The 27,831-nt window shown below is 38.5% G+C and overlaps 1 protein-coding gene across 1 annotated transcript; it reads left to right on the top strand.

Moving 5' to 3' along the window:
• Positions 1-1,834: 1,834 nt before the first annotated feature.
• Positions 1,835-26,741, top strand: cacng7b (calcium channel, voltage-dependent, gamma subunit 7b). The gene is made up of 6 exons (XM_053494923.1): positions 1,835-1,880; positions 12,479-12,674; positions 14,359-14,445; positions 14,526-14,666; positions 23,783-23,928; positions 24,885-26,741. The coding sequence occupies exons 2-6, from the start codon at positions 12,479-12,481 to the stop codon at positions 25,326-25,328; spliced, it is 1,014 nt and encodes a 337-aa protein (XP_053350898.1). The 5' UTR covers positions 1,835-1,880; the 3' UTR covers positions 25,329-26,741.
• The last annotated feature ends 1,090 nt before the right edge of the window (positions 26,742-27,831 follow it).

The following is a 27,831-nucleotide window of genomic DNA, read 5'->3' as shown; positions in this document are numbered from 1 at the left end:
TCACATCCCTCTGTCTCTTCCTTCTCTTATCACTTCATCCAAGTCGTCTCCTCGAGGGTATAACATGATATAATGGAACACCCTCAGTTCCCCTGCCTATTAAAATCCAACATAACCTCCTTACTGTAACTGTCCCTAGCTATCATCTGCTCATCACCCTCTAAGCCATTTAACTATTGAATTTCACAAGCTCTTCTGTTCATTTAAAACGCATTTAGATAACCAAATAAAAACTTTTTCTCCTGTCACTGCTCATAATAAAAATACATTTTAACATGTTAAATGTTTTGCATTCTGTGAGCCTATGACCCTGTGCCTGGATACAGTAAGACAGTATGACAACAGCATGAATTAAGCAATTTCAGCAATGACAAATCTTGACAGATCTTCCTCTTGTATCTAAAGCTACTTTATGTGCCTCTTCTAATATCATAAGGTCTCAATCTGCTTTAGGTCAGAGTGTACCATGTGCTATTGATATAACTTCTAAAAATACAAGATTTCTTCATCAGGGATTAAGGAAAGAACCCAAGAGAACAGAAGCGAGAACAAAGAGAGAAAAGAAGAGAGAATGTACAGTACACATATACAGTATGTACTCATGTAGGGTTATCCAGTTGCCATGTTTTTAAAGTGTGCATGAGAGAGTTTTCGATCACTTATGATTCTACAGTAAATAATAATGGCATGACCATTGTACTGTATATATCAATGTAGGTTTATCAAGTATGTATAAGAGAAATTGTGATCCCTTGTTATTATAAATGATACTGGCAGCAGCTCTCTTAGTAAAGTGGGTAGATTTTCCACCCCCACAGCTCCAAGGTCTTAGTATGATCCTGAGCTTGTTTTTTTTTTTGTGTGTGTGTGTGTGTTCCAGTACCTGTCTAAGTATCCCCAAATCTGCTTGGGTCAAAGGTTCATTTTATAATTAAAGTCAAATTTTATACTTTTATAGGAGCAGTTGAGGTGCCAACTTATCACAGATAGTAATATCAAATACTCTTAAAATGGTTAACTATTGTATATGTGGACAGTTATATGTTCTTAGCTTTTTAAAAAAGCTTTCTAAAAAAAGAGGCTGTGTTGAGCAAAACTGAAGAAGAGTTTTAGGGTTCATTTGCTATCGTTATTGTTTATGTGAAATATTAATTGACCTTCTTGGCTGCTCTGTGTGAGTTCTTGTATTCACTTGGTGTCTTGAATAGACGAGGGGATCAAAGGGATATTTGTGCAAAAGAATTAAATTTGTCCCTGTGATGGTGTGTGAAATTTCCCAGGCTCATTTATGGTCCATGGTGGCACAGTGGGTAAGTAGTTATCCGTGTCACCTTACTGTACATTTTCCACCTTGGATCGTTGTGCATGGAGATTGCATGTTCTTCCTGTGCTTGGTGAGATTCCTCCCACAGTCCAAAGATGTGATGATTGGTGTTTCCAAATACCCTGTCCAGGGTGTACCCTGCCTTATGAATCCTGTATACAGGATAAAGCATTATAGACGATGACATGAGAATCAACTTAGGCTCTTGTACTATTAGAAAAGCATTGGACAGGTGTACTGCAGTTTTCTATATAAAAGAAAAGAAAGGGGAGAGAAAAAAGATCTCAGCAACTTACAGTATAAAGTCAGTTCATGCAATGAAGTGGACAGGAGTGTTGATCTCTGGTTGGCTACCTCAGCTTACTGCATCGTTTCAGTATGGGGAGTAGAGAGGAGTGCGCAGAAAGAAAGAAGAGCGGGAAAATATGCGCACCCGAGGAGGGAGAGAGAGAGAGAGAGAGAGAGAGAGAGGCAGGGCTTTTTTTTATTTTTTATACCGGACCTCTCTGCTGTGAGGAGGCTGTGCTGGCAGGATTCTGTCGCCTCTTTGGGAAGGGTGAGTTTTTGAATTCTCTTAAACCAGTGTGTGTGTGTGTGTGTGTGTGTCGTGATCTTAAGCATGGTTGTATTAAACCATATCGACTGCACGGTAGAAGTTCCGCCCTTTGCACAGATGTTACAGATGTGGTGCCTACACATCTGGAGTCCTGTGTGTATATAGGAATTTATGCAGGAATTTTCTAGTGAGTGCTGTAATGCCAAATCTCCATCTGTAAGTACAGTAGCTGCTGTGCCGCATGCGTGTAAGTGAAAGCAAACGAACGTGAATGAGAGGAAGAGAGAGAATCGTTCTTGTAGGGTAAACCCCTGTCTAATTAGAGTACCGTGTATGACGCATATTAAGGGATGCAGTATTTTATGACGTAAGGTAAATACCGGAGAGTGTTGGCGTTCGCGAGCAAATGTTCGCGTATCCAGCCTGTGCGTGTGTGTGTGTGTGTGTGTGTGTGTGTTACTGCTGGTTTTGTTTAATAACTGACTTTTCTTTGTGAGTTTATTCATTCTTTTTTGCTCCTCTGCGATCTTTCAAGAGCTCGGTGTTGCTGTTCTCATGATCGTTCCCTGAGTTTCCACTGATCGTTAACTCGTACAGTACAGTACTCTATGTGTGCTGACGTGCTGCACCATCAGAGTGTTTCTGCGCTGACGATGAGGAATGGAGACGGGAGTCAGCAGCTGAGCGCGTGCAGTAGTTCATGCTTGAACTGAGCGCGCTCACGAGCAAGCGCGCACTTGCGCATTGGTCTGATCTCATTTTTTTAGGCCAAGGACTTTACATACCTCAGCCTTCTCCCGAGTCTCTCTCTCTCTCTCTCTCTCTCTGCTGCACTCCCTGTCCCTGTTTTACTCTTAGACTTTCACCCACGCCAATGACATTTTTGTTGCTAGGGTTTTTTAAGACGGTGATAAATCGAGAAGTTACAGTAGTGAACGTGACATCCCTGCTTCATTCAAGCCTGTTAAAGAAGTAATCCCTCTTTATTCATTCTAGCAGTTTAACTATTAAATCTCTCAGAATACATGGATGTGTGAGGAATGCTCAACAAACTTCTCTTTTTTTTTACTGCTTTTCCTGTTTTTAAACGGTAGTTACTGAACCATTTAAATATACTCATTCACTCAGTCACTCATTTACTCACTCATTCATCCACTCATTTATTCACCCACTCATTCACTTACTCACTCACTCACTCACTCACTCACTCATTTACTTACTTATACATTTACTAATATACTCACCCACTTAAGCCTTACTCACTCACTCACTCAGGCACTCACTCAGGCACTCACTCACTCACTCACTCACTCAGGCACACACTCACTGATTCACTCACTCACACACTCACTCACTCACTCACTTAGGCACTCACTCACTCACTCACTCACTCACTCACTCACTCACTCAGGCACTCACTCACTCACTCACTCAGGCACTCACTCACTCAGGCACTCACTCACTGATTTACTCACTCATTCAGGCACTTACTCATTTACTTACTTATTCATTTACTTAATCATTCATTTACTAATTTAATCACTTACTTATACCTCATTTATTCACTCAGGCACTCGCTCACTGATTCACTCACTCACTCACTCGCTCACTTAGGCACTCACTCACTGATTCACTTACTTATTCACTCACTCATTCAGGCACTCATTTATTTACCTACTCATTTATTTAATTACTCATTCATTTACTATCACTTACTTATACCTTATTACTCAGTCAGACACTCACTTCCTCACTGATTCACTCACTTATTCACTCACTCACTCAGGCACTCACTCACCGATTCACTCACTCACTCAGGCACTTATTCATTCACTTACTCACTCATTCACTTACTCACTCCCTCAGGGTTCACTCACTTATTCACTTACTCATTTACTTACTTATACATTTACTAACTTATTCACCCACTTAAGCCTCACTCAGGCACTCACTCACTGACTCACTCACTCATTCACTAACTTACTCACTCACTCATTTAATTATTCATTTATTTACTAATGTAATCACCCACTTAAGCCTCACTCATTCAGGAACTCATTTATTCACTTACTCACTCACTCATTCATCCACTCACTCATTCACCCACTCACTCACTCACTTAAGCTTTGCTCACTCACCCAGCCACTCACTTACTCATTCATTCACTCAATCCCTCACTCATTCATTCACTCACACACTCATTAATTCACTTACTCAGGCCTCACTCAGTCACCCACTCATTTATTTATTCACTCACTAATTTATTCACTCTCTCTCATTCACTCATTTATCCACTCATTTACTAACTCACTCATTTTTCTTGTTTACTCACTCATTCACTTACTCACTCATTCACTTGTTCACTCACTTATTTACTTAATTAATCAATTATCCACTCACTTGCTTACTTAGTTAGGCACACACCAATTAACAAACTTTCTTACATACTTACTTATTCACACACTCCTTTACTCACTTACGCTTTCCTTCAATCACTCACACAAGCATATACTGTCAGAAAGCTCTTTTATCTGAGGTTGGGGTTGCAGTGCATGCGGTGTCTGCTCCAGAAGGGCAAAGACACCTCTCATAGATGGCATGCCAGTCCATCACATGGCACCATGCACACATAGTCACACCAAAGCCCATCCATCTGCTCGCATGTTTTTGGAAGGTTAGTGTAACCAGAGAGCCTGGAGGTAACCAAGAGGAAGTGCAGGGACCTTGCACAAAAACTACACATAGATAGTAAACCAAGGTCAGGATCAACCCGCGCCACACTGTCACCACCATTCATAAAAAATAGATAAATTACTGAATAACTAATCTATTCTATTTGGGGTGATTTCTCAGAAATTGCGGCCAGTGTTCCCAGGATAGGCTCTGAATCCAACATGACCCTGTTCAGGATGAATCACTTACTGAAGATGAACTAATAAGCTGGTATTTTTAGGCTTAGACATATGAAATATAAAAATTTTCCACATTATTATAGAGTGTTATGATATCCTAAATACTGTAGCAGGAATCCCCATGCCTGTATTTTTATTCCTCAGTAGGGCACCTTGCCAAAAATTTCTCCCCTACTATTACCGTTCAGATACCATTCAGGGTTTTCTCACTTAAGAACACCAAAAAGGTGGTACAGTTGTCTTGGGAGCAGGGAAAGTGCAAATGACGGACTGTCTAGACTGGCCTCGAAAAATACTGTAGCTTTTATGCATACCCTTAAGTAATCTCACATTCAAAAAGGGATGAAGGTTATTGTAATGGTTTAAAGAGAACTAGTGTTGGAAAAGTGTTGTTAAATATGTATTTAACTTGGTTTGAAATCGATTACCAGTCAAGATGCACTGCAAAATAGCAAAAACATTATTCTTAATTAGATTGACTAGTCACTACGGACATACAGTAAACAGTTACATGTGAGTTCGTGCCAAACTTATGAGGTAGTTTTAAGGGCAGTTTAGACTTTCTATAATTTAACAGCTCAAATAATAAATCTCTTTTTATTAACTTTAAGGTATAAATAGTGATTCTGGAGAAAGATTGCTGAGTCACATTTCATGACAAATTCAGCAAATATCAAAAAACAGTGTTTGTACACAGCACCAGGCTCTGGAAAGGCGAAATAAACACAGCGGCACGGACCACACCAAACAACATTTTTCCAGCCAAGCAGCATCGGGGAATTACAGTATAAAGCTCATGCACAGGACAAGGAGAGAGGAAGTGGGAGAGGAATAGGGCGTTTTTATTTTTCAAACTACTCACAATTACCCGTAGACAAGTAGTCGCATGATGTCACCATCAGGGAGAGTAAACACGAGGCCGAGTCGTGCTTATCATGAAGTTTGCATGTGAATTCCATTTAAAAAGAACTACTGTTTATGGAAAAATTATAGCATGCTAACTAACCCAAATGGATTGCTATTGTGCAGGTACATGTGGCAAGTAACACAGTCCCTAATTAGACTACGAGGTTCCTAGATGGATGAATGGAACATTAAATTAGATTCCCACAGACATTCAGTAGTTTCCCAAGATATATGTTTTTTGTGATTTTAGTGCGGGAGACTAAAAATGCTATGCTTTGATAAGTATTGCTGTCAGAGGCTTCATACCAGCTCCAGACAGTACGGTGTAAATGTCAAGGTGTGGAGGTTGTTGATTTGGACGTCTTAGGATTGAGCCCACGGTTGGTGGTTGCCACACCCCAAACTACTCAGCCACTGCCGGTCCCAAACCATGTTAGAAAAATGGAAGGGTTGGGTCAGGAATGGTATTCGGCGTAAAAACCTGTGCCAAGTTGTGTGCGGATCGGATGGTCTGCTGTGGCGACCCCTTGACTGGGGCAGCCGAAAGATAGGAGTGCAGGAGACTCCTAAGGATTGCTGTCAGGAAATGGTGTAATGGTAGATATAGTTATGGTTTGAAATATGTATCTTAGTTAGGTGAACTGAAAACAAACTAGAGATTTCTTTCCATTTATTTCTAATTTAATGTAAACTTGTGCAAACTTGTCAACAGCGGCAAACTTTCTATGATTTCCTGAATCTATTTTTATTAGAATTAATGGAGCAAGCACCTCCGGCACTAGGTAAAGTTAGACTGAATTCACTCAGATCACAATCCACACTGAAAAGGACACCCATTACCAATATGAATACACCTGCATTCACACTACTACTGTCTGGAGCTGGTATGATACCTCTGGAAAACATTTAAGGAAACAGCGATATTGGTGAATACTTATTAAATCATACCATTTTTAATTATCTAAATTAAGGTTATTTGATATTACAAGATTTTTCGATTCAAGCAGTGTTTTGGCAGAGCCATTTGCCGTATCACAATTTCATTTGACTTGGCACACACTGCACTTCATAGCATATGCAGGCCATTATGTAAACCTTTTACTTAGTGCAGTGTTATACAAAGCATAGTCCCATTTAGGAATTAATCTCTGTGGGCTTTATTTTAAACACTGTGATCTGGACGTGCTCGTAGCTTGCCACCGTTACACCGGAGTCCCAGCTGGAGTAAAGGCAAAGCTGGAATATGCAGTTATTAATGCAGGAGTTGTGAAATTAGGGCAGAGCTTAAATCTAATAATTTAAAAATAATATTGAATTTTAATATATTGTCATCATCTATTTTTTCACGGTAAATTAAGGACAGAACTGGATAATGCTTAGCTTAGCTATGGTACAAACCTCATCCCTTACTGTAGTTTTGTAAAAACAATCTAACCATGTTTTGGATGCTGTGTTTTCATTTGCTTGGTAATCTTAGCTCATCTTACAGTATATTATCTTTTATACTGCTTTATCCTGTATAAGGGGTCACGGAGGGCCTGGAGCCCAAGGAGACTTGGGGCTTGAGGCAGGGTACACCCTGGCCAGGGTGCCAATCATTTGCAAGGCACACATTTGCACACAATCACATTGTGCTCTAGCCAGTTAGCCTAATCCTCATGTCTTTGGACCGTGGGAGAAAACCGGAGGACCCGGAGGAAACCCACCAAGCATTATGGGGGGGTGGAGTGGCGGGGAGTTATGCAGTACACACAGATCCGAGGCGGGAATCGATCTTTGAAAATGCTGAAAAGCTGAAAGTGCTAACCACTACGCCATACTTTCCACATTTACTTTGGCCATGCATGCCCATGAGTATAGAAAAGGGGCTTCTGTTGGATCGACTGCTATACCTTTAAATAGGTATTGAATATATACTTCTTTTCAATAGTTTCTATTTTGTCCTTTATTATGAAGACTGGCTGATTCAGACCCATAAAATAGGTTTGCAGCCAAAGATTGTATTTATTAAAATTAAAATGAGAAAATCTGCAGTCCAGATGAGAACATAGCCTCCTGCTGCAGCAGCACACACAGCCTGAGGGGAGCGCACAATAGTTTGTCTAATGTCCTCACACATGCATTCTATCTCTCTATCTCTCTGAACTGCCATGTAAGGACAGGGGCTCGAGCACTGTCCTCTTGGGCTGAAAGGTTGTTCTCTTTACTCTTGCTGCTAGGAATCATGATGGAGCTTAGAACATTGTTTTTTGCCATTAGCTTTGTATTTTGCAGCTTATAATTTAATTACTTTTATTTATGAAGATTAAAGATGCACCAGTGACCAGGATCTGGCAGTTTTCAGCTCGATCGATCATGGATGTAACCAGCCGATTAGTCTCAGATACAGTATATCTGATCCGTGCAAGCCAAATTTACACACGAGTTCTGAGGGGCGCAATGAGAAAGCTTTTCCCCTATCATCTAGAGATCATGAGCTCGCATCCCGCCTCCTGCTACAACCATCCATAGGGAGCAGATTGGATGTAATCTCAAGGAGAGAGGTGGTGGCATACTTACATCCTTACATCAATCGTAGTGACACTAGCCAATCATAGGCGTTCGCAAGATCACGCAGACTAGTGACAAGTGTGTTGCATCGCCCCCTAGAGGTTTGTGAGCAGCAGCTGGCGTCACATGTCTCAGAGGAAGCCTGTGACAGCCATTGCAGCTGGATTTTATTTGTTGCCAAAAAAAAAAAAAAGCTCTGTCCAGTAACCTGGAGCCTTGTTTCTGTGACCTTGTTCAGTTCTGGAGAAATGTAAGTTATATAATAGTCCATGTTTTATTATGTACATGACATCAAGTTTTCTAGTTAATTGAAAATAGAAAGAAAAACAGACAAAATCATAATTAGAACTTTAAAAAAAATTAAATAAAATGAAAAAATTCTAAACCTGGAATCCACTAACAAAATTGCACTAGATGCATTTCTAGTAAGGATGTCGAACAATTTATCAATAGACATGTGCTGACTAAATGTGTATCATCCTATACATTAGTCTATGTGAAAGTCTGGGTTTTAAAAATAAATGTATTTTTCATCCTAGACCACTCGTGTAACCAAAACCATAAAATCATGCCTCCCAATAGAGAAACCAGACAGAACTGAAGCATGTAATAACAAACAGAGCACTTAAATTAGATTTACTAAAGGTGCAATTTAACAGTTTTCTCCAGGAAACATAAAGCAGGAAAGCACAGCAAACCGTTGGAGGACTGCTATCAAGATTTTTTTAGCCTGTGGTGGTATTTGTCTTGATTAATGACATTTCCTCAAAACCCAAATTTTCAGAGAGCTCTCTTTGCAACGAAAGAGGCGATGATAAGTAGTTCAGTCGGCCAGTGAGCGCAGCTGTCCTGATACTTATTTTGATCAGGGATTCTGCCCTATTTTGCTTCCCTTGCTGAAGCAAAAATCTTGTGCGAGTGCGTACACCTAAATCCTCTTGCCTAAATTAAATTTGAAAAGACTTCTTGTTGTTTTTATATACTTTATGTTGTATATAAATCAGATAATTTAACAGTATACCAAAATAACAGCTACGTGAACAGCAAAAGAAAAAAAAAAAGTTTGCTTTTCTCACTGAAATGCCAATGTTAATGCTTAATGCCAGCTCAATGCATACAAACTGAACTGGCAGTTGAGTTGGTTTATGCACCTTGTAAAGCATGGTTTCATGCACTTCGACTTAGGCAAAGGGTCACTGTCATGCTGAAACAGAGAAAATTGCACCCGAGAAAATTATGCGCTTCCAACTTGTGAAGAAGCGCCACATACAGTATGGGTTAATATGATGTTCAGAAGTCCACATACTTTTGGCCTTAGAGTTCATCTCATACCCTTTTTAGGAACATCTGGGGATTTTGCAGTGGTTGCTGAAATCTGTTCCATGTCAACCTATTGACATGCACACAAGGACGTGAATGAATAAGGAACAATTTCCAGGTACACTGCGTATTAATGGTATAAATAGCCAGTAGCTAGATGATCACTTCAGTGTATGTACATTGTGAGTTGATCTGATCCATAATGTCCAGTTATGGCCGGAGAAGACGCATTCAGGGAAAAGACAAGCTATATTCTCTGGCCATACAAAAAAAAAAGTCGACTGTTCTGTAATGTAGCGAACAATACATACATGGAAAGGTGCATGATACATTCATACAGTACCAACATCAACAACACTAGCACATCAGTTTCACCACATTATCAAGAATGATTCATTGCCTAAATATCTGGTCAGCAGCGATCCCTATAAATGTAAGCTTGTAATACAGTGTTTAAATGAAGACCCGGGTTCAATTCCCACCCAATGCCCAAACCTCAGCCAGTGGATGCAGCGCCAGTCCCAAGTCCAGATAAAACGGGAGGGAGGGCATCCGGCGTAAAAATCTGTGTGGATCAGATGGTTCGCTCTGGCAACCCCTCAATAGGAGCAGCCAAAAGACTAACAACATAAATACAGATGTACAGATGAGGAAGGCAGTAGCAATCAAAAAAACTTCTTCTGTACATGACCTTCAGGAAGCAATTAATCAGGCATGGATCGAGCAAGTGACAACAAAGTACTGCAGACATTCTTTTCTTTGGACTTCATACCGAATCGCTTGTTGTATGGAAAATTTACTGCATAAAATGACTAAATATTCTTATCAAAAAATGTGGAACGTCATTAAAAATTAAATCTCACTTTTGTCTCAATACTTTTGGCCACCTCTGTATTTCTACAGTACCTCATGCCTGGTGTATTGAGATGGCTGCAGATACTGTACACTGTTACCCAGAGTGGGATACTGGGAATAAGTGAGGTTCTCACGTAAAGCTCTTCTTGACGCTTTAATTTTTTTTTTGACATATTACACACCAGCGCTACCGTTTCATTAGTACATTTTTTATTATAATAACCATTAAAGAAAAATAAAACAGGGTGAGAATTATAAGTTGAACACAGTGAATGGGTATGAACATTTTTATGGCTAACACACCTCCTGGCCTCACATCTAAACCCCCTTTTTAGAAACCTTCTGTCCATGCAGAGCTTGGCACACACCACACTCACCCAGCAGGTTTCTCTAGCAGTCAGGCAGAACTGCAGCAGTCTCTCATGGCTCCCTTAGCTTTTTATGCCACCCCCCCCCCCTTTTTTTCTGACTCTTATCATCCTGCTTCATCCATATCTGACTTTCTCTCTGTTTTAAATGAATATTCATGCTCTAATCAATCTAGTCATGTATATTCATATATCATGACTGTGGTGGCTTCCGTTGGACTTTGATGTAGCTCTTACTCCAGATGATTATCAGCTCAAGAGCTGCAGATGGCCTGTAGCCTGCATCTGCATAATCTGTCTCTTTCTTTTTTCGTATCCATGCTGTCACTCCATCTCTCTCCGGCTTTCCCCTCCCTTTCTCTCTTTCTCTCTCTGACTTTTTTTGTTCCTTTTGCCATATCTTTTCTCTCTCCTGCTCTCTCTCGCTCTCTCTCCTCTCTCTCAGCCAGTCTCTTTCCCTGTCTCTCTCTCTCTCCCTGCGGTACGTTGTTCTTGTCTCTCAGGGTGCTGCTCTGAGTCACCAGCTCTGGAAGACAGACAGGAGATAACAGTATGAAAACATTCATGCAGATACAGACGCACAAGAATATAGAATATAGAAACACATCCACAGAATGCATCTATTTTTTTTTTTTTATCTCTGTCTATAAAAGGACATTTACTGTTTATCTTAGGCACTCTCTCGAAGCAGTCATACTGTATATTTTTATGATTGCAGTCGTTTAAACACTGTATTCAAGCCATCACACATAACAGGGAAAGATAACGGTTCAGTCATTAATTGAGCATTGATCATCTGTTTTGGGGGAGGGAGGGAAGGTAAGAACATGTGGGGTCAGTGATAGAGGATAGGTCTGAAAGGATACGAACGTATGGACGGTGTGTAGTTCCCACATTTTCCTGCATTCTCATGGAGGATCGGTTACTTAGCAGTGGCTCTATTTCCTTATATCTTTCTCCTCTCATGTACATAGAGCATTGTTCATGCTGTACACCATTTTTCAATTAATATACTTATGTGTTTGAAAATGATCTCTGAAAATGATTGTGCATGTGTGTGTGTCTGACCATGTAATTGCTGAATGGTGGCTTCCCTTTGAAGCAGAGCTCCGTACCTTGCTGCATGGCTATGACTCATACAATAGCTCAGTTTGCAAGATCAGTGTGTGAGCATGTGTGTGTGTGTGTGTCTCACTTACTGCCTCAATAACTATTGAACTTTTTTGTGACAGGCTGATTAAAGTAAAACATTGTTTCAGGCTGTAATTTTCCTGCATGTGATCAGTGATATGACAACAAGGGTTAGGGTTAGGGTTAGAAAAAAAAAACCTTTCCAGAACACTTCTTACAGATTTTATTTCATTACATTCTGCTGTCGATAAAGGGATGCGCTTAGAGGAAAACATCAGTGTCTGTGGGTCTCAGTACAAAAAAAACGCATTAATAATGCAGACCTACCCACAACTAATCAATCACGACAACGAGGAGTCTGTACTTTCCTGTCAGTCATTCTGAATTCAGGTGCACTTCTCAGATATGTGCATGTCTTTTGGGTCATCACTCAAAGGAAGTTTTAAAACTCAAAAAAACCTTTAAAGCTGTAATAAAGTTGCATGCCTCGTTTGTTCACCTTCAATAACGCTTTCCCCTTCTTTCTTAATTCCTCCGCATGTGTATGGATGTATAGATGAGCTCATGCAGCAGCAGGGCTCTTACTCTGCTCTCCACTGTGTTTGGGGCGTGCGGACTGCTGTTGGTGGGGGTTGCCGTGGCAACCGATTATTGGCTGCTAATGGAGGAAGGCATCGTGCTGCAGCAGAACCAAACCATGGACGTCAAGATGGCGCTGCACTCCGGCCTCTGGAGGGTGTGCTTCATCGCAGGTACAGTTCCCACCGACACCCTAATCCCCAAATTATGCAAGCTAATTTCTGGGTGCAACGAGATGCATTGTATTGCATCAACAAGGGGGCATGTTCCTGTGTGTTTGTCTTGGTTAGAAGGATGGCATTACTCTTTTCTCATTTTAGAAAGTGAAAAGAGTTTAGTGATTTCTTTCAAGTGTGTTCTAAAGCACTGAGATGGATTGAGCAGAAGTTCTAAGACTGTCACTAATGAATAATTTTATTATAATGTCAATTAAGAGCTAAAAGAAGGTACGAATGCAAATGAAACTATGATGTGTTGATAAGGAAGTGAATGTGAGTAAAATCTTTTTACAGTCTATATTTAAAAACTGTTGGCAAAGAAGAATGTGTGGTGAAGATAAACGCAACAATGTCTCAAGGATAATATTTTATCAGCATTTTAAGAACCTTTATTTGGATCTTTGATTGTTTATTTTAAGATACTAATCAATTGAGAAGTCTTATTAATCAAACATAGTAATGTAAATACCAACTTGAAACAATCTATACCATCTCTTCCATTTATCCATATTTTGGAAACGTCTGTAGTTTAAATGGGGATTGTGGAGGCCATCGTTGTATTTATTCCCATTTTACACCATCATTCTTAATTTTAGGATCTTTTGGGTTTAAACTTATATTATGTCTAAGAGTTTAAAGGAATTGTAAGAGTCTTTGATTTTTTTGGAGACATGGATCTTACTTTGCAACACTGGCCCGGCCAATCAATTCACAGGTAAACCTATAGGGAAAAAAAATACGAGGGCATAATCCACCAATTTTACCCAATTTTTTTCTTTTAACCCAAATTCAACACATCCAAACAATTTTAAAGCAGGTACAGTAAGGGCGGCAGTCTGAAGGAAGCACATACGCCAGACTGAGACACACCCTCATTCCCATCCATTCCATCCTTAAAGGCTAAAAAATTATGGAAAAGACCTCAAAGAAATAATCAAAAAGGGGGCAGTTTATTACATGAAACCTAATAGGCTAGGTTTAAACCTAGACCCCCTAAAACAGTGGGTGGCATGGATCTAAAAACACTTTAAAGCAGGTTGATTCCTACACATCAGTCATAGACACATGATGAATGTGCGACAGCTTACGCCATTCAGCGTAAGAAAAAAAACTTTCCATAATGAGCACTTGCATTTACTTCAGATGGCTTCACAAATCTTTCCTCATCTCACCTGTTTCTAATGAGCTGCTAACAAACCCAGGGAGATTTACACCACCCAATTATAGACCCTTCATCCACCCCCACTGGGGGAAATCCATTCCTTTTCACTAATGAGTCGTATGATTTTTTTTTTCTTCACCTGGTGGAATCAGTCTTCCATAAATTTTATATTTTTTTATCCTACATATTGCCTTTCAGACTTAATAGATTTCAGATTAAAATGAATTTCTTTGCATTGACCTGCACTGTACTGTACAATGTATGTAAAAATATAGTGTTATATTTATTACTGTATAGCCACAACATAATATATATATATATTTTAACACAGTCTAACTCAACCCTTTTTGTTATTCAGGATTATCCACATAATGCTTGGCATTTTTTGTTCATCCTGTGTATGAAACGCTTCAATACCTTTCCTGTTTCTTGTTCTACGCTTTTACTCATTGTCTCCTTCTCCTCATGCACTCTCAGGTTCAAAGAAAGGAAAATGTGTGGCCTCTGAGTATTTCACAGAGCCAGATTTAGAGATCATAACAGAAAACACTGCAAATATTCTCAGTAAGTAAATACAGTTTGAAGAATTGGAGATCTCCTGCTCAAACCCAGACAAACACCTGAGTTGTTTTGTTTCTTCTCAGAAATGGTGCGGACGGCTACTCCTTTCCCCATGGTGTCTTTGCTCTTTGTGTTCACTGCCTTCATCCTTAGCAACGTGGGCCATATTCGACCCCAGCGCACCATCCTGGCATTTGTTTCTGGAATCTTCTTCATCCTGTCAGGTATTATTCACTGTTTCATTGATCTTTAAATGCTTAGTACCAGCCACCTAACACTATTTATCTTTAAAATTCTTAAGGTACACAGCTACAATTTTTTATAGCTTCCTGTTACTTAACTTATTCTTAAAAATAACTTTGTTATATAGCAAATTATAACTGCAACATATGGGAATTTAAAAAACAAAAAATTTTTATTCATTAAATTTCCGTTATATTCATCTGCCTGATTTGAGGCACTTTGTGGCTTTTTTGATATACAGTATGTAGTGTCGGTCTGGCAAAATACCAGTCAGCAGTAACCATTGGCTTACCTCGGCTCTAACTTAACCAGAGAAACTAAAGTGACTTCTTGTCAACCTTTTAATTCCTGATTATGAACAGAACTACACCCTGCTAATATTTTGGCATTTACACTCACTGTTTTAGGAAGTACATTTTCAGTGTACCTCAGTGCCAGTCCCAAGCCTGGATAAACTGTGAAGGGTTGTGTCAGGAAGGGCATCCAGCATACAAACCTGTGCCAAATCAATTATGTGGAACTAGTCATCTGCTGTGATGACCCTTAATTGGAGCAGCCAAAAAAAAAGAAAAAAAATAGGCAGTACATTATGCATGATACTGGTAACACTTTTTTTTTTTTAAACAGTGAACTACAATCAAGATAATCTTGATCGATACCTATGTAAACCGGGGAAGCTATACGAACAGTGTTTATATCATACTACTTATTGGTGGGTTTTCTCTGGGTACTCCTTTTTTTCCTCCCACAGTCCAAAGTCATGCAGATTAGGCTTATTGGCGTTCCCAAATTGCCTATAGTGTGTGAATGAGCATGTGAGGGTGTGTGTGTTGTGTTTGCCCTGCTGCGGATTTGAATCCCGTGCCTTGGAGCTTATCCTACTAGCAAGCTAGGTAGAATTTTTTAATATGCCACATAAGCCTTGGGCAAAGAAATGATGAATGGGCTGGGATCTATCTGTCTGTCTGTCTATCTATCTATCTATCTATCTATTTATCTATCTATCTATCTATCTATCTATCTATCTATCTATCTATCCATCCTTCCATCCATCCATCCATCCATCCATCAAGCTCCCCTTAGGTACATATATTTTCCAACTCTTTCTTTCTATCCATTCCTATCCAGTCCACCCTGGACTGGGTGCCAACCCATCACGGGGCACCAGCACACACACACTCACACACTCATTCACACACTACTAGGAATTAGCATCGCTCCATCCTAGAATTCATTTTTTTTGTCATGTTCTTACCCTTGCTTACACAGTGAAACCTTGGATTGCGAGTAACATGGTCTGCGTGTGAATATAAGATTTTTAATAAATTTTGACGTGGAAAACGAACAAGTCGTTGTTTACCCGTACAGAGTATCATGCACTTCTTGTTCGCATCACATAACCACAACTAAATCAATGGTTTTTCTCTCACTTGCGCTGCAGAATTGTGGGTAATCGTCTCTCCTGCTGGGTCTTAGTGTGCGTCTCTTCCTGCTATAATCAACATCCGTGCGTAAAACATATTTTATTTTGTGTTTGTATGCGTGTGTGTACAGCACGCGTGTAAAGCAAAAGCAAGTCTCATTAGAGAGGTTAAAGATCCATTTTTTGTAAATTCTTTCCTTCTCAGACACACAGACACACACACACTCTTTCTCTCTGCTCCACACAGAAACACTGCTCTGTCGCGATTCTTTTCAAAGGTAAAGTGCAGGTTAATTTGTTTTATTTTTACTTTACAGCCGTGATTTTATTAGTGTGTCGCTCAATCGAGTTTAGATACACACACACAGCGCCTGCGCGCACAAATGGAAACACTTATGTGTCGGGATTTATTTTTACTTTAGGTGAAGTGCAGGTTAATTGGTTTTATTTTTACTTTATATTCTGTTTTTATTATTGTATGTATTTATTTTTTGACGCTGTGGAACAAATAATTTGAGTTTCCATTATTTCTTATGGGAAAATTTAATTTGGTTTACAAGTGTTTTGGAATACCAAATAAAGGCTTATTGTAAAATAATGTAAAATAAGCTAAAAAATTAAGACCAATTTTCGATTGGTTAAGCAATTCTACAACTTTCCAGGACAGAAATGACTGTCAAAGACACTTTAATTATTAACTTGGTTTTAGCTGCAGCCAATGTGCTGGGACTAGCTGATTACGCATGCAAAAAAAGCAAGCTTTTTTAAGCTCAGAAGCAAATTCAATTCATACAAAAAGTACAGTAAAAATACATGAATAAGTCTGATGTATGCTGTATGCTGACTTCCACAGGCTCCAGGGGGATGCTCGGCTTTTAAATCTCCACTTGGTCTTTAACCTGAACAAGAAATTTTGTAATGCTACTACTTCCACTACTACTGATAATACTACTACTACTACTACTACTACTAGTAATAATAATAATAATAATAATGTAAACAGATGTGTATAATGTAGCAAGACTTAATGTAATCTAACTTAAAAATACTATTATTAAAAAAAAGCTACAGTATTTATGTAAAAGATATATTATGTATAAAGAAATTTTCATATTAAAGAGGAAAATCTGAAAAACAAATCCAGTAGCTGGCAGACATGCAATATATTGTCAAAAGTATGTGGACACCTAACACTCAGAGCCATACAGTATGTGCTTGTTGAACATCCTGTTTCAGATTTAGTTCCCCTTTGCTGTTCGAATAACCTCCACTCTACTCTGGGAAAGGTTTCCACTTGATTTTGCAATGTAACTTTGGGATTTGTGGTTATTTAACCACAAAAGCATCAGTGAAATAAAGCACTGATGTTGTGTAAAACAGGACCTGGCATGCATTCAGCATTCCCGTTCATCCCAAAGGTGTTAATTAAGGCTGAGATCCATAGATTCATAGACCTCGCTTTGTACACACTTTGTCATGTTTGAATACATTCCAGATAATGCTGGATGTTCTAGACTTATGACAACATCATATTTGTTGAATAGCCATGCATGGGTATGATGATCAGGTGTCCACAAATTTCTTGCCCATATACTGTAGTAGCATAGTTATGTTTTTAGTGATGTTTTCTGCAGAATCCAGCAGAATGAATTTCACTCAATTTTGCATCCCATTTAGACTTTGAACTGGATTGTGAACTCTTTGGACACTTTGTCACTATGCCTAATTTTAAGAAATGTGCTTTTCTTTAAATGCCTTTTATTATTTATCATTGTTAGGGGATGTTTCAGATGACCTTTACTACATTTTGAGATACTTTACAGAGCCATGTAGTCATTACATCAGCTATGTACACTGACTGGCAGATTTTTATTTTTTTATTTAATCAAACAAACATAGATTTAAAGTGGTACAGCCTCCCTGTATAATGCATTATTTTCAGTTCTAAATGGAGTGTAGCCATACCATCTGCATTTGATTAGAGTTGTCTTGTGCCATTTTAAATCCCTTGCCTTATCATTAAGATTCTCCATCTGCATTTGTTTATTACTGTCTGGCGCTCACACATTGGGCTCTGCTGGAATTACTCTACTTCACTAATGATGCCTTCTCTGATCTCTAAAAGCTCATGTAGTGTGGGTAGTGTAATGATTTACAATGCACGTGAGGTAAATCAAACATAAAAACAAGATTTTCATATTTGTATTTAGAATGTATTGTTACAACACTGTGGTGATGAAACAGGGTGGAACCCAGGGGGAGCTCTAATGTCGGATGATCATTGTAATGTAGTTGTAACAACGTTGTAATGTCGTCCACCATCGGGACTACGTCTGGACAACTTTGTTTTTTGGTTAAAGTTAGAATGACTTTAATAAATGACATGCAGATAACAATAAAAAACACATTGAAATGTTTAATAAACGAGCGAGGTCTTGATATGCGAGTAGTACACATGCCCTTTATCTGCCAAGTGTCATGTGACCACAACTGAGCCAATAGTTTTTTTCTCTCGTGCGCTACGGGATTATGGGTAATCGTTACTCATGCTCATTGCGCGTGCGTCACTCAGTATAGTCATCCATGCACGTGTGTACTGTTTATTATAACATTGTGACCAGTGTGTGTGCCCGTGCATAAAGCAAAAGCAAGTGTCATTAGAGAGAGGTTCCTTGTCAAAGATCACGTTTCTAGAGTCTCTCTCTCTGTCAGAAAACAGTGTTTCCGTTGGTGTGTGTGCCCACACGTGCGAGTGTCATTACAGATGATTCTTGTTAAAGAAGTTTCCCGACAAAGCAGTGATTCTGTTAGTTTGTGTGTGCATACAGTAAAGTCTTCCTTCAAAGTAGACTCCTCCCTCCTCCACCCCTCTTGCCTTCACACACACGCACACACACACACACACACACACACACACACACACACACACTAACGGAAACACTGCTCTGTCGGTTTTCCTTTCAAAGGTAAAGTGCAGGTTAATTTGTTTTATTTTTACTTCTTACTTTGTATTAATTATTTTATATGAATATTTTGAACAAATCACCTGAGTTTCCATTATATCTTATGATGCTTCCAAAACAAATTATGCTTGCAATCCAAGGTACCACTGTACTAATACTGTACCTTGTATAAGGAGAATGGTATCCTTGTGCTTAATTGGCCATACAGCTCACTTGACCTAAACCCCATAGAGAATCTGGAGACTGTCTGGGCCACTCAATTACCTTGAAATGCTTCTTACGAAGCCACTCCTTCGTTGCCCAGGCGGTGTGTTTGGGATCATTGTCATACTAAAAGACCCGGCCACGTTTCATCTTCAATGCCCTTGCTGACGGAAGGAGGTTTTCACTCAAAATCTCATGATACATGGCCCCATTCATTCTTTCCTTTACACGGATCAGTTATCCTGGTCCCTTTGCAGAAAAACAGCCTCAAAGCATGATGTTTCCACCTCCATGCTTCACAGTAGGTATGGTGTTCTTTGGAGGCAACTATTTTTCCTCCAAACAGGAAGTTCTATTTTGGTGTTATTTGATCATATTACATTCTCCCAATCGTCTTCTGAAACATCCAAATGCTTTCCAGCAAACTTCAGACGGACCTGGACATGTACTGGCTTAAGCAGGGGACACGTCTGGCACTGCAGGATTTGAGTCCCTGGTGGCGCAGTGTATTACTGATGGTAGCCTTTGTTACTTTGGTCCCAGCTCTCTGCAGGTCATTCACTAGGTCCTCCTGTATGGTTCTGGGATTTTTGCTCACAGTTCTTGTGATCTTTTTGACCCCATGGGGTGAGATCTTGCGTGGAGCCTCAGATCGAGGGAGATTATTAGTGGTCTTCCATTTTCTAATAATTGCTCCCACAGTTAATTTCTTCACACCAAGCTGCTTACCTATTGCAGATTCAGTCTTCCTAGCCTGGTGCAGGTCTACAATTTTGTTTCTGGTGTCCTTTTTTGGTCTTGGCCATATGGAGTTTGGAGTGTGACTGAGGTTGTGGACAAGAGTGTTTTTTATACTTATAATGAGTTCAGCTCTGTAAGAGGCCGAATTCTTGCTTGTTTGTAGGTGACCAAACACTTATTTTACAGAGAAATTTACCAATTAATTCTTTCAAAATCCTACAATGTGATTTTTTTAAATTCTTTTTTTATTTTGTCTTTCATATTTGAGGTATACCTATAATAAAAATTAAAGGCCTCTCTCATCTTTTTAAGTGGGAGAACTTGCACAATTGGTGGCTGACTAATAGGTGGCCCCACTGTATGAGTTTCAGTTTAGTTTTTGAACTTACATATATATATATATATATATATATATATATATATATATATATTAAATAATAAATAATTAATAATTTTTAATTATTAATTAAATAGTTTTATTTATATATATATATTTTTTTTTTAATTATTATTTTATAATTAATTAATAAAAAAATAATAAATATAAATAATTATTAAATAGCAATGCAGCAGTAAATCATGGCTATCATGATGAATATTTTGGTTTCCCTTTTTTTAAAGGTCTTCAAAATGATTAATTTGTATAGCGAAAGTAATTAAATTTTCATGGCATGCTGTTTCATATCATATTATTATTCCATTTAAGTTCCTCTTCTGGGAACTCCCTCTCCCGTTTTTTTTCATGCATTTTTTTTTTTTTTTTGTATTTCGAATAACTATAAAGCAGGCTACAAACTACATGGTGCTGGTGCAAAAAGAATGAAACACCTCAATCCCTTGTGAAACCCTGGTAGGTAGAAAACGAGGTCTCAGGAGGCTCACTTACACACACACACACACACACACTGATTTGAACACAGTTTCCTTCATTACAAGAAATCCTTTTTTTGTTGTTATTTATAGATTTATAGATGCCCTTGTGATTTTTGCATTAAAATTCATAGCATATATCTATGATTTAAATAAAGAATGTCTTGGAGTTCAAAATAGGTTGGTGCTTTCACCAGAAGGTGGTTATCTGCCTTCACTGAAAAACTGAATGTGTAGCCAGTCAGAACACTTATGCATTTCATTATGCCTATTATAGTTTAAATAATCGGTTGTTTTACATACTTATACATAGTTTACATCAGGTACTAGTTACTTTGAATTATGTAGAATTAGTGTCACAACATTAATGTGATTTATTCGCCTGGTAATAACATGACCAAAATATGTTATACACTGCCTGGCCATTGACTGTTTTTGTAGGGTTCAATTATTGGCCGTATGAAGCAAAGACAATTATTGGAATTGGGTTAAGAATTGTACAACACATTGTTAAAAATGGATAGATAGTACTTAATCCGTCAACTATACAGGAGAAATATAGTGGGAAAAAAAATCATAATTACTTAAATGCTTGATGAAGTTGCATCATAAAAAACAATAGAAACTAGAGACATGTTTTATAGCCAAAGTATGACTATTTTCATACACACACATGTAACAAACATGCATGTAATTGGGAATAAAAAGCTGTGTGGTCATAAAAAAAAAAAACACTTTTTAGTTAAGTTAGCCTTTATTCGTCACACATACATTACTGCACAGTGAAATTCTTTATTCTTCGCATATCCCAGCTTCTTGTTAATAGGCAGGGGTCAGAGCGCAGGGTCATTAATATTAAGTACAGTATTAAGGGCCTTACTCAAGGGCCCAACACGGCAATTAGTGATACTAATCGGAAAAAGTTGCTAGGGAGCATATACTGTAGACTGAACTTTGGAACAATTAAAAAAAAGGTCAGATGAGTCCAGGTTGACTTTATTCCAGAGTAATGTAAGTGCATGAAGTCATGACTGTACCCATCATGCATACTGGGTCTGATCTGGTGTTGCTTTAGTTGGGCAGGTCTGCGTCATGTGGTCAGGTTATACAGTATGGCAATAAAATGAAGTCAGCTGATGACCTGGATTTATCAAATGACCATTTTTTCCTATCTTTCTACCTGCCACCAAATTCCAGGACTTCCACTCTGTGAAAGAGTGGTTCTGGGAAAAAAGATGAATCATTTGTCTGTTTCTTTCCATGCAGAACACAGTGCTGTTTACTTTGCTGTAACTTTAACCTTGAAACTGAAGAGGAAAGGCCTTCTTTAATCTGTGCACAATCTGCTCCCCAGCTCTCCAGCTACCACTGACTTGCTGTTGGGAAGAAAATTATTATTATTTTTTTTCTGTCAGCCATGTCAGTTAGTGTTAGAGGGAAGAGCATGTGATACGTTGGACAGGGCATTCAGAGACTGGACTGTGTGTGTGTGTGTGTGTGTGTGTGTGTGTGTGTGTTTGTATTTTGAGCATGATATGCTTAATTTAGTAACAGTAATCAAGGACTATTACAAAAGAGATAGGAGATTTCCTGGATAAATAAAATAAAACCAACTAAAGTGAAAAAAAAGGTTAATATGTGGTCTATGAACCGCCACTATTTTCTATCAGGTAAATGGTATTGTGTTGTGAACTTGAGTAATTCAAGAAAAAAACACACTGAGTCAGTGTTGGTGCTACTCACAACTTCCTTACAGTACAGAATAGAGTTTTGGGTGCATTTTCTTTTGGCTCAGCATTATGCAATCAGATTATTGGTTGCAGTGCTGTCTGCCACCTCCTCCGCAATCAAGCCTTAATCTGTTACTATACTGAAATGTCTAGGGGTTTTTCCTATTGGCTCAAAACTACATTTGAGCTTCGGATGTCTTTCAAAGGCATTTTGGGGAAACCAATTTGTTAAGAAAGTAATTATTTTTTATATTGCTGTACAGTATTGTGAAAAAGTCTTGAGCCACCCATCACTTCTCCATCATTTTAAATGAAATGATGTAGATTAAATTAAAGAAATGGGAACAAGTGTTTTATTGCAACAGGCGGCAAACTGCTAAAGATTTAACAATTTAAAATTAGTTTTTAATGTAATAACCTCAGCATCAACCTCATTCCCCTTTTTATCTGGTCCAATCACTCAGCATTTAGCATCACCAGTATAATAATCACCAGCCTAATCATCCGCCAACATCTGCTCCTGTTTCTCAATGGTTCATGCCTTAAGTTACGTTTTTATGACTGATTCATAGGTCACTGTGAGGTTTAACAAATGAGGTTTAACAAATGACAAAAAGCTCCTTAATAAAGCCAGGATCACTATTCTTTACGACTAGCTTAAAAACATACAAGAAGTCTTTGGGTCCAAAATATGAAGAAATAAGAAGTGGCTCAAGACTTTTGCACAGTACTGTATATTGCACCTGCTATATTTCTGTATGATCGCTGATCATGTGATATGAATGTGACAAGGGCTTCAATTAATTTGCCCCAACAGACATGAACTCTAGGGGCCATTGCACCAAGTTTAATCACACAACATGACACAACAGGTAAAAACGAAAATCTCTCAGGACTAAAAGGAATCTGCCCAGGCGTTTTTACGTACATGATACAGGTTTTTTTTTTTTTTTACCATGACTGCCAGTACAGCTTTTGTTTTGTTTTTTTCCACAAGTAAAACATGCTCTTTAAGCCATTAAGCAATTAAGCTAATATTAATAGCAAAACTGTAATGAAAAAAAACCTAGCTTCTCTTAGTGTTCTACTGTTTTTTTATTGTTGTTGCATATTTGTTTTCTCTCTCTCTTTCTCTCTCTCTCTCTCTTTCTCTCTCTCTTATTTAGGGCTAAGTCTGGTAGTGGGATTGGTGCTCTATATCTCCAGTATAAACGATGAGGTGATGAACAGGCCCAGAGAACCGGAGCACTTCTTCAACTATCACTACGGCTGGTCCTTTGCTTTTGCCGCCAGCTCTTTCCTCCTCAAAGAGGTCAGGCACTTAGAAATGATGCATTTACATACAGTATTACCAAATATGTCTTTATGTCCATCTTTAGGACTTACAGATTCTTAGACATTTCAGACTTGGACTGATAAATCATCCCAACATACTGTACTGTACTGTATATGCTGGTCTTGATTTTTTCCTGTGAATGTGATGAACACCATGTTCAGCATATCAAGCAGCTTGAGTTCCCACTTGGGGTATTACAAATGCAGGCACTGTATGAGAAGACAGTTAGTGATTACTTAAATGAGACTGAGTTTAGCTCAAGGACCAAATCTGTTTGTAAATGAAGGTTGTGATTAGATCTTAATAAGACTTGTTTGTCGCTGGTGCACAGGGTGTACTTAAAGACAGAAAAGGAAAGGAAAGGAAAGAAGAGGTGAGGGAGAATTGATTTTGAGGCATGAAGCTGTCAGCCATTTTGTGTGTGTGTGTGTGTGTGTGTTTGTGGATGTACTGTATGTGCATATGTGTTTATGCAGTTAGAGTATGGATTTAGCAAAATTGTAGTTCTGGCTAAAACTATGTTTTTTTCTTTTTTTTTTTTTTGCTGAAATCAGCATGCTCTCCTCACTACCATGATATCATGATTGCTTAGTGAGCAACTTGTGTGTGCATTTGGGTGTGTGTGTGTAAGAGAGCGCGGGAGAGAGAGCTATAGAAAAGGTACTGATTTTGAAGAGCTGTTTTCAAGAGAGAAATTGCTAAAGCATTAAATCACTGCAGCGTCTTAAACATTTCATTACAGTTCCATCACTCATCCACTGCAGGAATAATGGGACAAATGAGGGCTATGTTTTTTCCTTTATGCCTCTCTTTTTGCCCATATTTAAATGTCATGTTGTGCGGCAAATTAAATGAAAGGTGTAATGAAGTACAGTTTGTTTAAGTCATGTCAATTTTATACGCTCTCCCTCTCCACACGTTCTCTCTATTAGGGTGCGGGCGTGATGTCTGTGTATCTCTTCATGAAGCGTTACACCGAAGAGGAGATGTACAGGCCTCACCCGGCGCTCTACCGCCCCCGTCTGTCTGAAAGCAGCGACTACAGCGGTCAATTCCTGCAGCCTGACACCTGGCCACCTCACCAGCGTGCCCGGAGTGCCTCTGAGCTCTCCAGTGACGTCTCCATTCAGCTTGCACAGGCCCAGCAGCCTCCGGCCAAACTCATCGCCCAGCACAGCGTGACTGCCCCCAGCGCCACCGCTGTCTCCAGCCCTGAGTCTGCTGCTGCATTCCAGCTTCAGTCGCCCTCGCACTTTAGCCACAACCACCCTCTCCACCCCACAGAGTCCCAGCCCCTTCCCCTGTCCATGCCACCACCTGCCGTGCCACCCCCCCATTACCACACACATATGCGCATGAGCGCCTCGCCATGTTAGGACGGGTTTCCATTCATCTGTATTTTTACAAATTTTGAATTTGAGCGTAAATGGAAACAAAACACTGATTTGCATTTTCTTTTGCTGACATTTTGCAAATTTGCGTAACATTTGAATGGAAACAGACCGAGAGAGAGAGAGAGAGAGATAGAGAGAAAGAGCTAATGATGATGATGACGATAATGATGATGATGCGGAGAGATTATATACAGTGTGTAATGGGTTTGAGGGCGTGTACAAGAGAAAACCTGGTCTTGAGAGTAGTGTGAAATAAGCTAGGTTAAGAGTTATGTATCTTAAACAGCATTAAGATATGGATGTTGTAATGGAATAGTGAACATTTCATTATGTGGCATTAAACAGAGAGATTTATTGCACAGGCAATGTACACTTCCATTATAAAACACACTGTTGTATAATTACATATGTAGTGCACAAAAAACTGTAACTATTGCCTTTATTTCTACTAGTGATATTTAAATTTTATTATTTTCATCACTTTCTCAAAGCATCAGTATTAGTGTTATTATCATAAAAAAAAATCCTATTTAAGCTTACTCGTTGCCAGGGGACATATGTACAATAGGTATATTATTTCTACTTTGAATATGAGATATTTCAGACTGATGATTTTTATGATGTAAATAATATGTGTAATTTTAACTGGTATGGGAAAATATTAAGACCTGCACAGCTGAGAGGGGATCTGTTATACGCATTTAAAAATTAAACTGACTGAAAAATAACATTGCTTAAAGTCCCAGTAAGAGCTTTTGAGTAGTTGTTCTTTTGCTGGTTTTATAAGTTTTAGTTTGAACCTTTTCCCACCATTTTAAAGGAGCTTAGTAGTGCAAACCATTTTACATTCAAATGGATTTAATAATTCTTGTCCTTTAATATAAACATCCCATTCTAACACGTCAGTATTTGTGCACTTTAACTTAAAATCCTACTTGGGACTTTAGGGTGTAGGGTTATATTGCAAATATGCTGTCGCTTATTGTGTGAAAGCGATTCAATATTGATTATCACATCTGTAGGAGTAATGGTGGTTATCATTAGAATAAAACCACTATGTTGATTCTGAATAATTATTTTTTTTCTATTTTTACTATCACAAACACAAATGTGTTTATTTAGTAAGAACAGTCTGATTACAGTATTGACTATGGACTAACAAGTCTTATTAATGTTCCTATATGGATTTTTGTTGTTGTTGTTGTTAACTAATGAATCATATATTTACAACTGCATTATTTATACATTTTAAAGCAGCAGCCTTCGGGAATTAAGAGATTTAAAGACACTCGGTGGAAATGTCAACAGGGCTCACTTTAAGCGAATGGCAAATCATTACACTTCATGGCCCATTCACATATTGAAGGCAGTAAATGTCAAATTAAATGTCTTCTGAAAATGTAATCATCCAATTCCATTACAATAATTTACTTGGTAATACATTGAATATAATGACAATAAAGTATTTCTATAACCATTGGTGAGCCTGTCACACAACACTATAGACAGACACAACAAAAGCCATCAAAAAAACAGTCAGTTGATCTTAGCTGATTAGCCAAAACAATGCTTTAAATTATAATACTAGTCTAAGTTGTATATGTATCATTTAATGACTAGCTAAATAAATAATAAAATTTAACTGAGGATATTTTCTCTGCTTGCCCTGTAAGTATATGTAGATAGGTATACAGTATTAGTTACTTTTTTTGCTGCTTTATGCAGGTATACCTTTCTGCAGAGGGCATAAAATGTTTAAAAGCCCCTGTTAAAATTTGCAAATACAGTGGAACCTTGGATTGCGAGCATAATTCGTTCTGGAAGTAGGCTCGTATTTCAAAACACTTGTAAACCAAATTGATACTGTATAATAGTATAAACTTAAATGATTTGTTCCACAGCCCAAAAAAACAAATACATTAAAAAATTTACTCAAAATATACAGTAAAATAAAAAAAAAATTAACCTGCACTTTACCTTTGAAAAAAAGTAAAAATAAATCCTGACAGATAAGTGTTTCCGTTTATGCACGCAGGCGCTGTGTGTGTGTGTGTATGTGTGTGTGTGTGTGTGAATCTAAAGTAAGCTCCCCTCTCCTCCTTCTCATCTTACACAGTTAACCTTACTCCACTCTTTTCACACACACGCACACACAATGGAAATACTGTTTTATCGGAAAAATAAACAAGAAATCTCACTAATGACACTCGATTGAGCGACACACTAATAGAATCACTGCTGTAAAGTAAAAATAAACCAAATTAGCCTGCAATTTACCTTTAAAAAGAATCGCGACAGAGCAGTGTTTCTGTGTAGAAAGAGAGACTTGCTTTTGCTTTATACGCATGCTGTACACACATGCATACAGACACAAAATGCCTGCATGGATGTTGATTGTACCAGAGACTAAGTGCACTAAGCGCAAGAGAGAGAAAAAAACTGTTGACTCAGTTGTGATCACGTGATGCTCAGCATCAACAAGAAG

This window comes from Clarias gariepinus, chromosome 4 (genome assembly GCF_024256425.1).
Source record: "Clarias gariepinus isolate MV-2021 ecotype Netherlands chromosome 4, CGAR_prim_01v2, whole genome shotgun sequence".
NCBI lineage: Eukaryota > Metazoa > Chordata > Actinopteri > Siluriformes > Clariidae > Clarias > Clarias gariepinus.
This window is presented reverse-complemented; position numbering and strand designations above follow the sequence as displayed.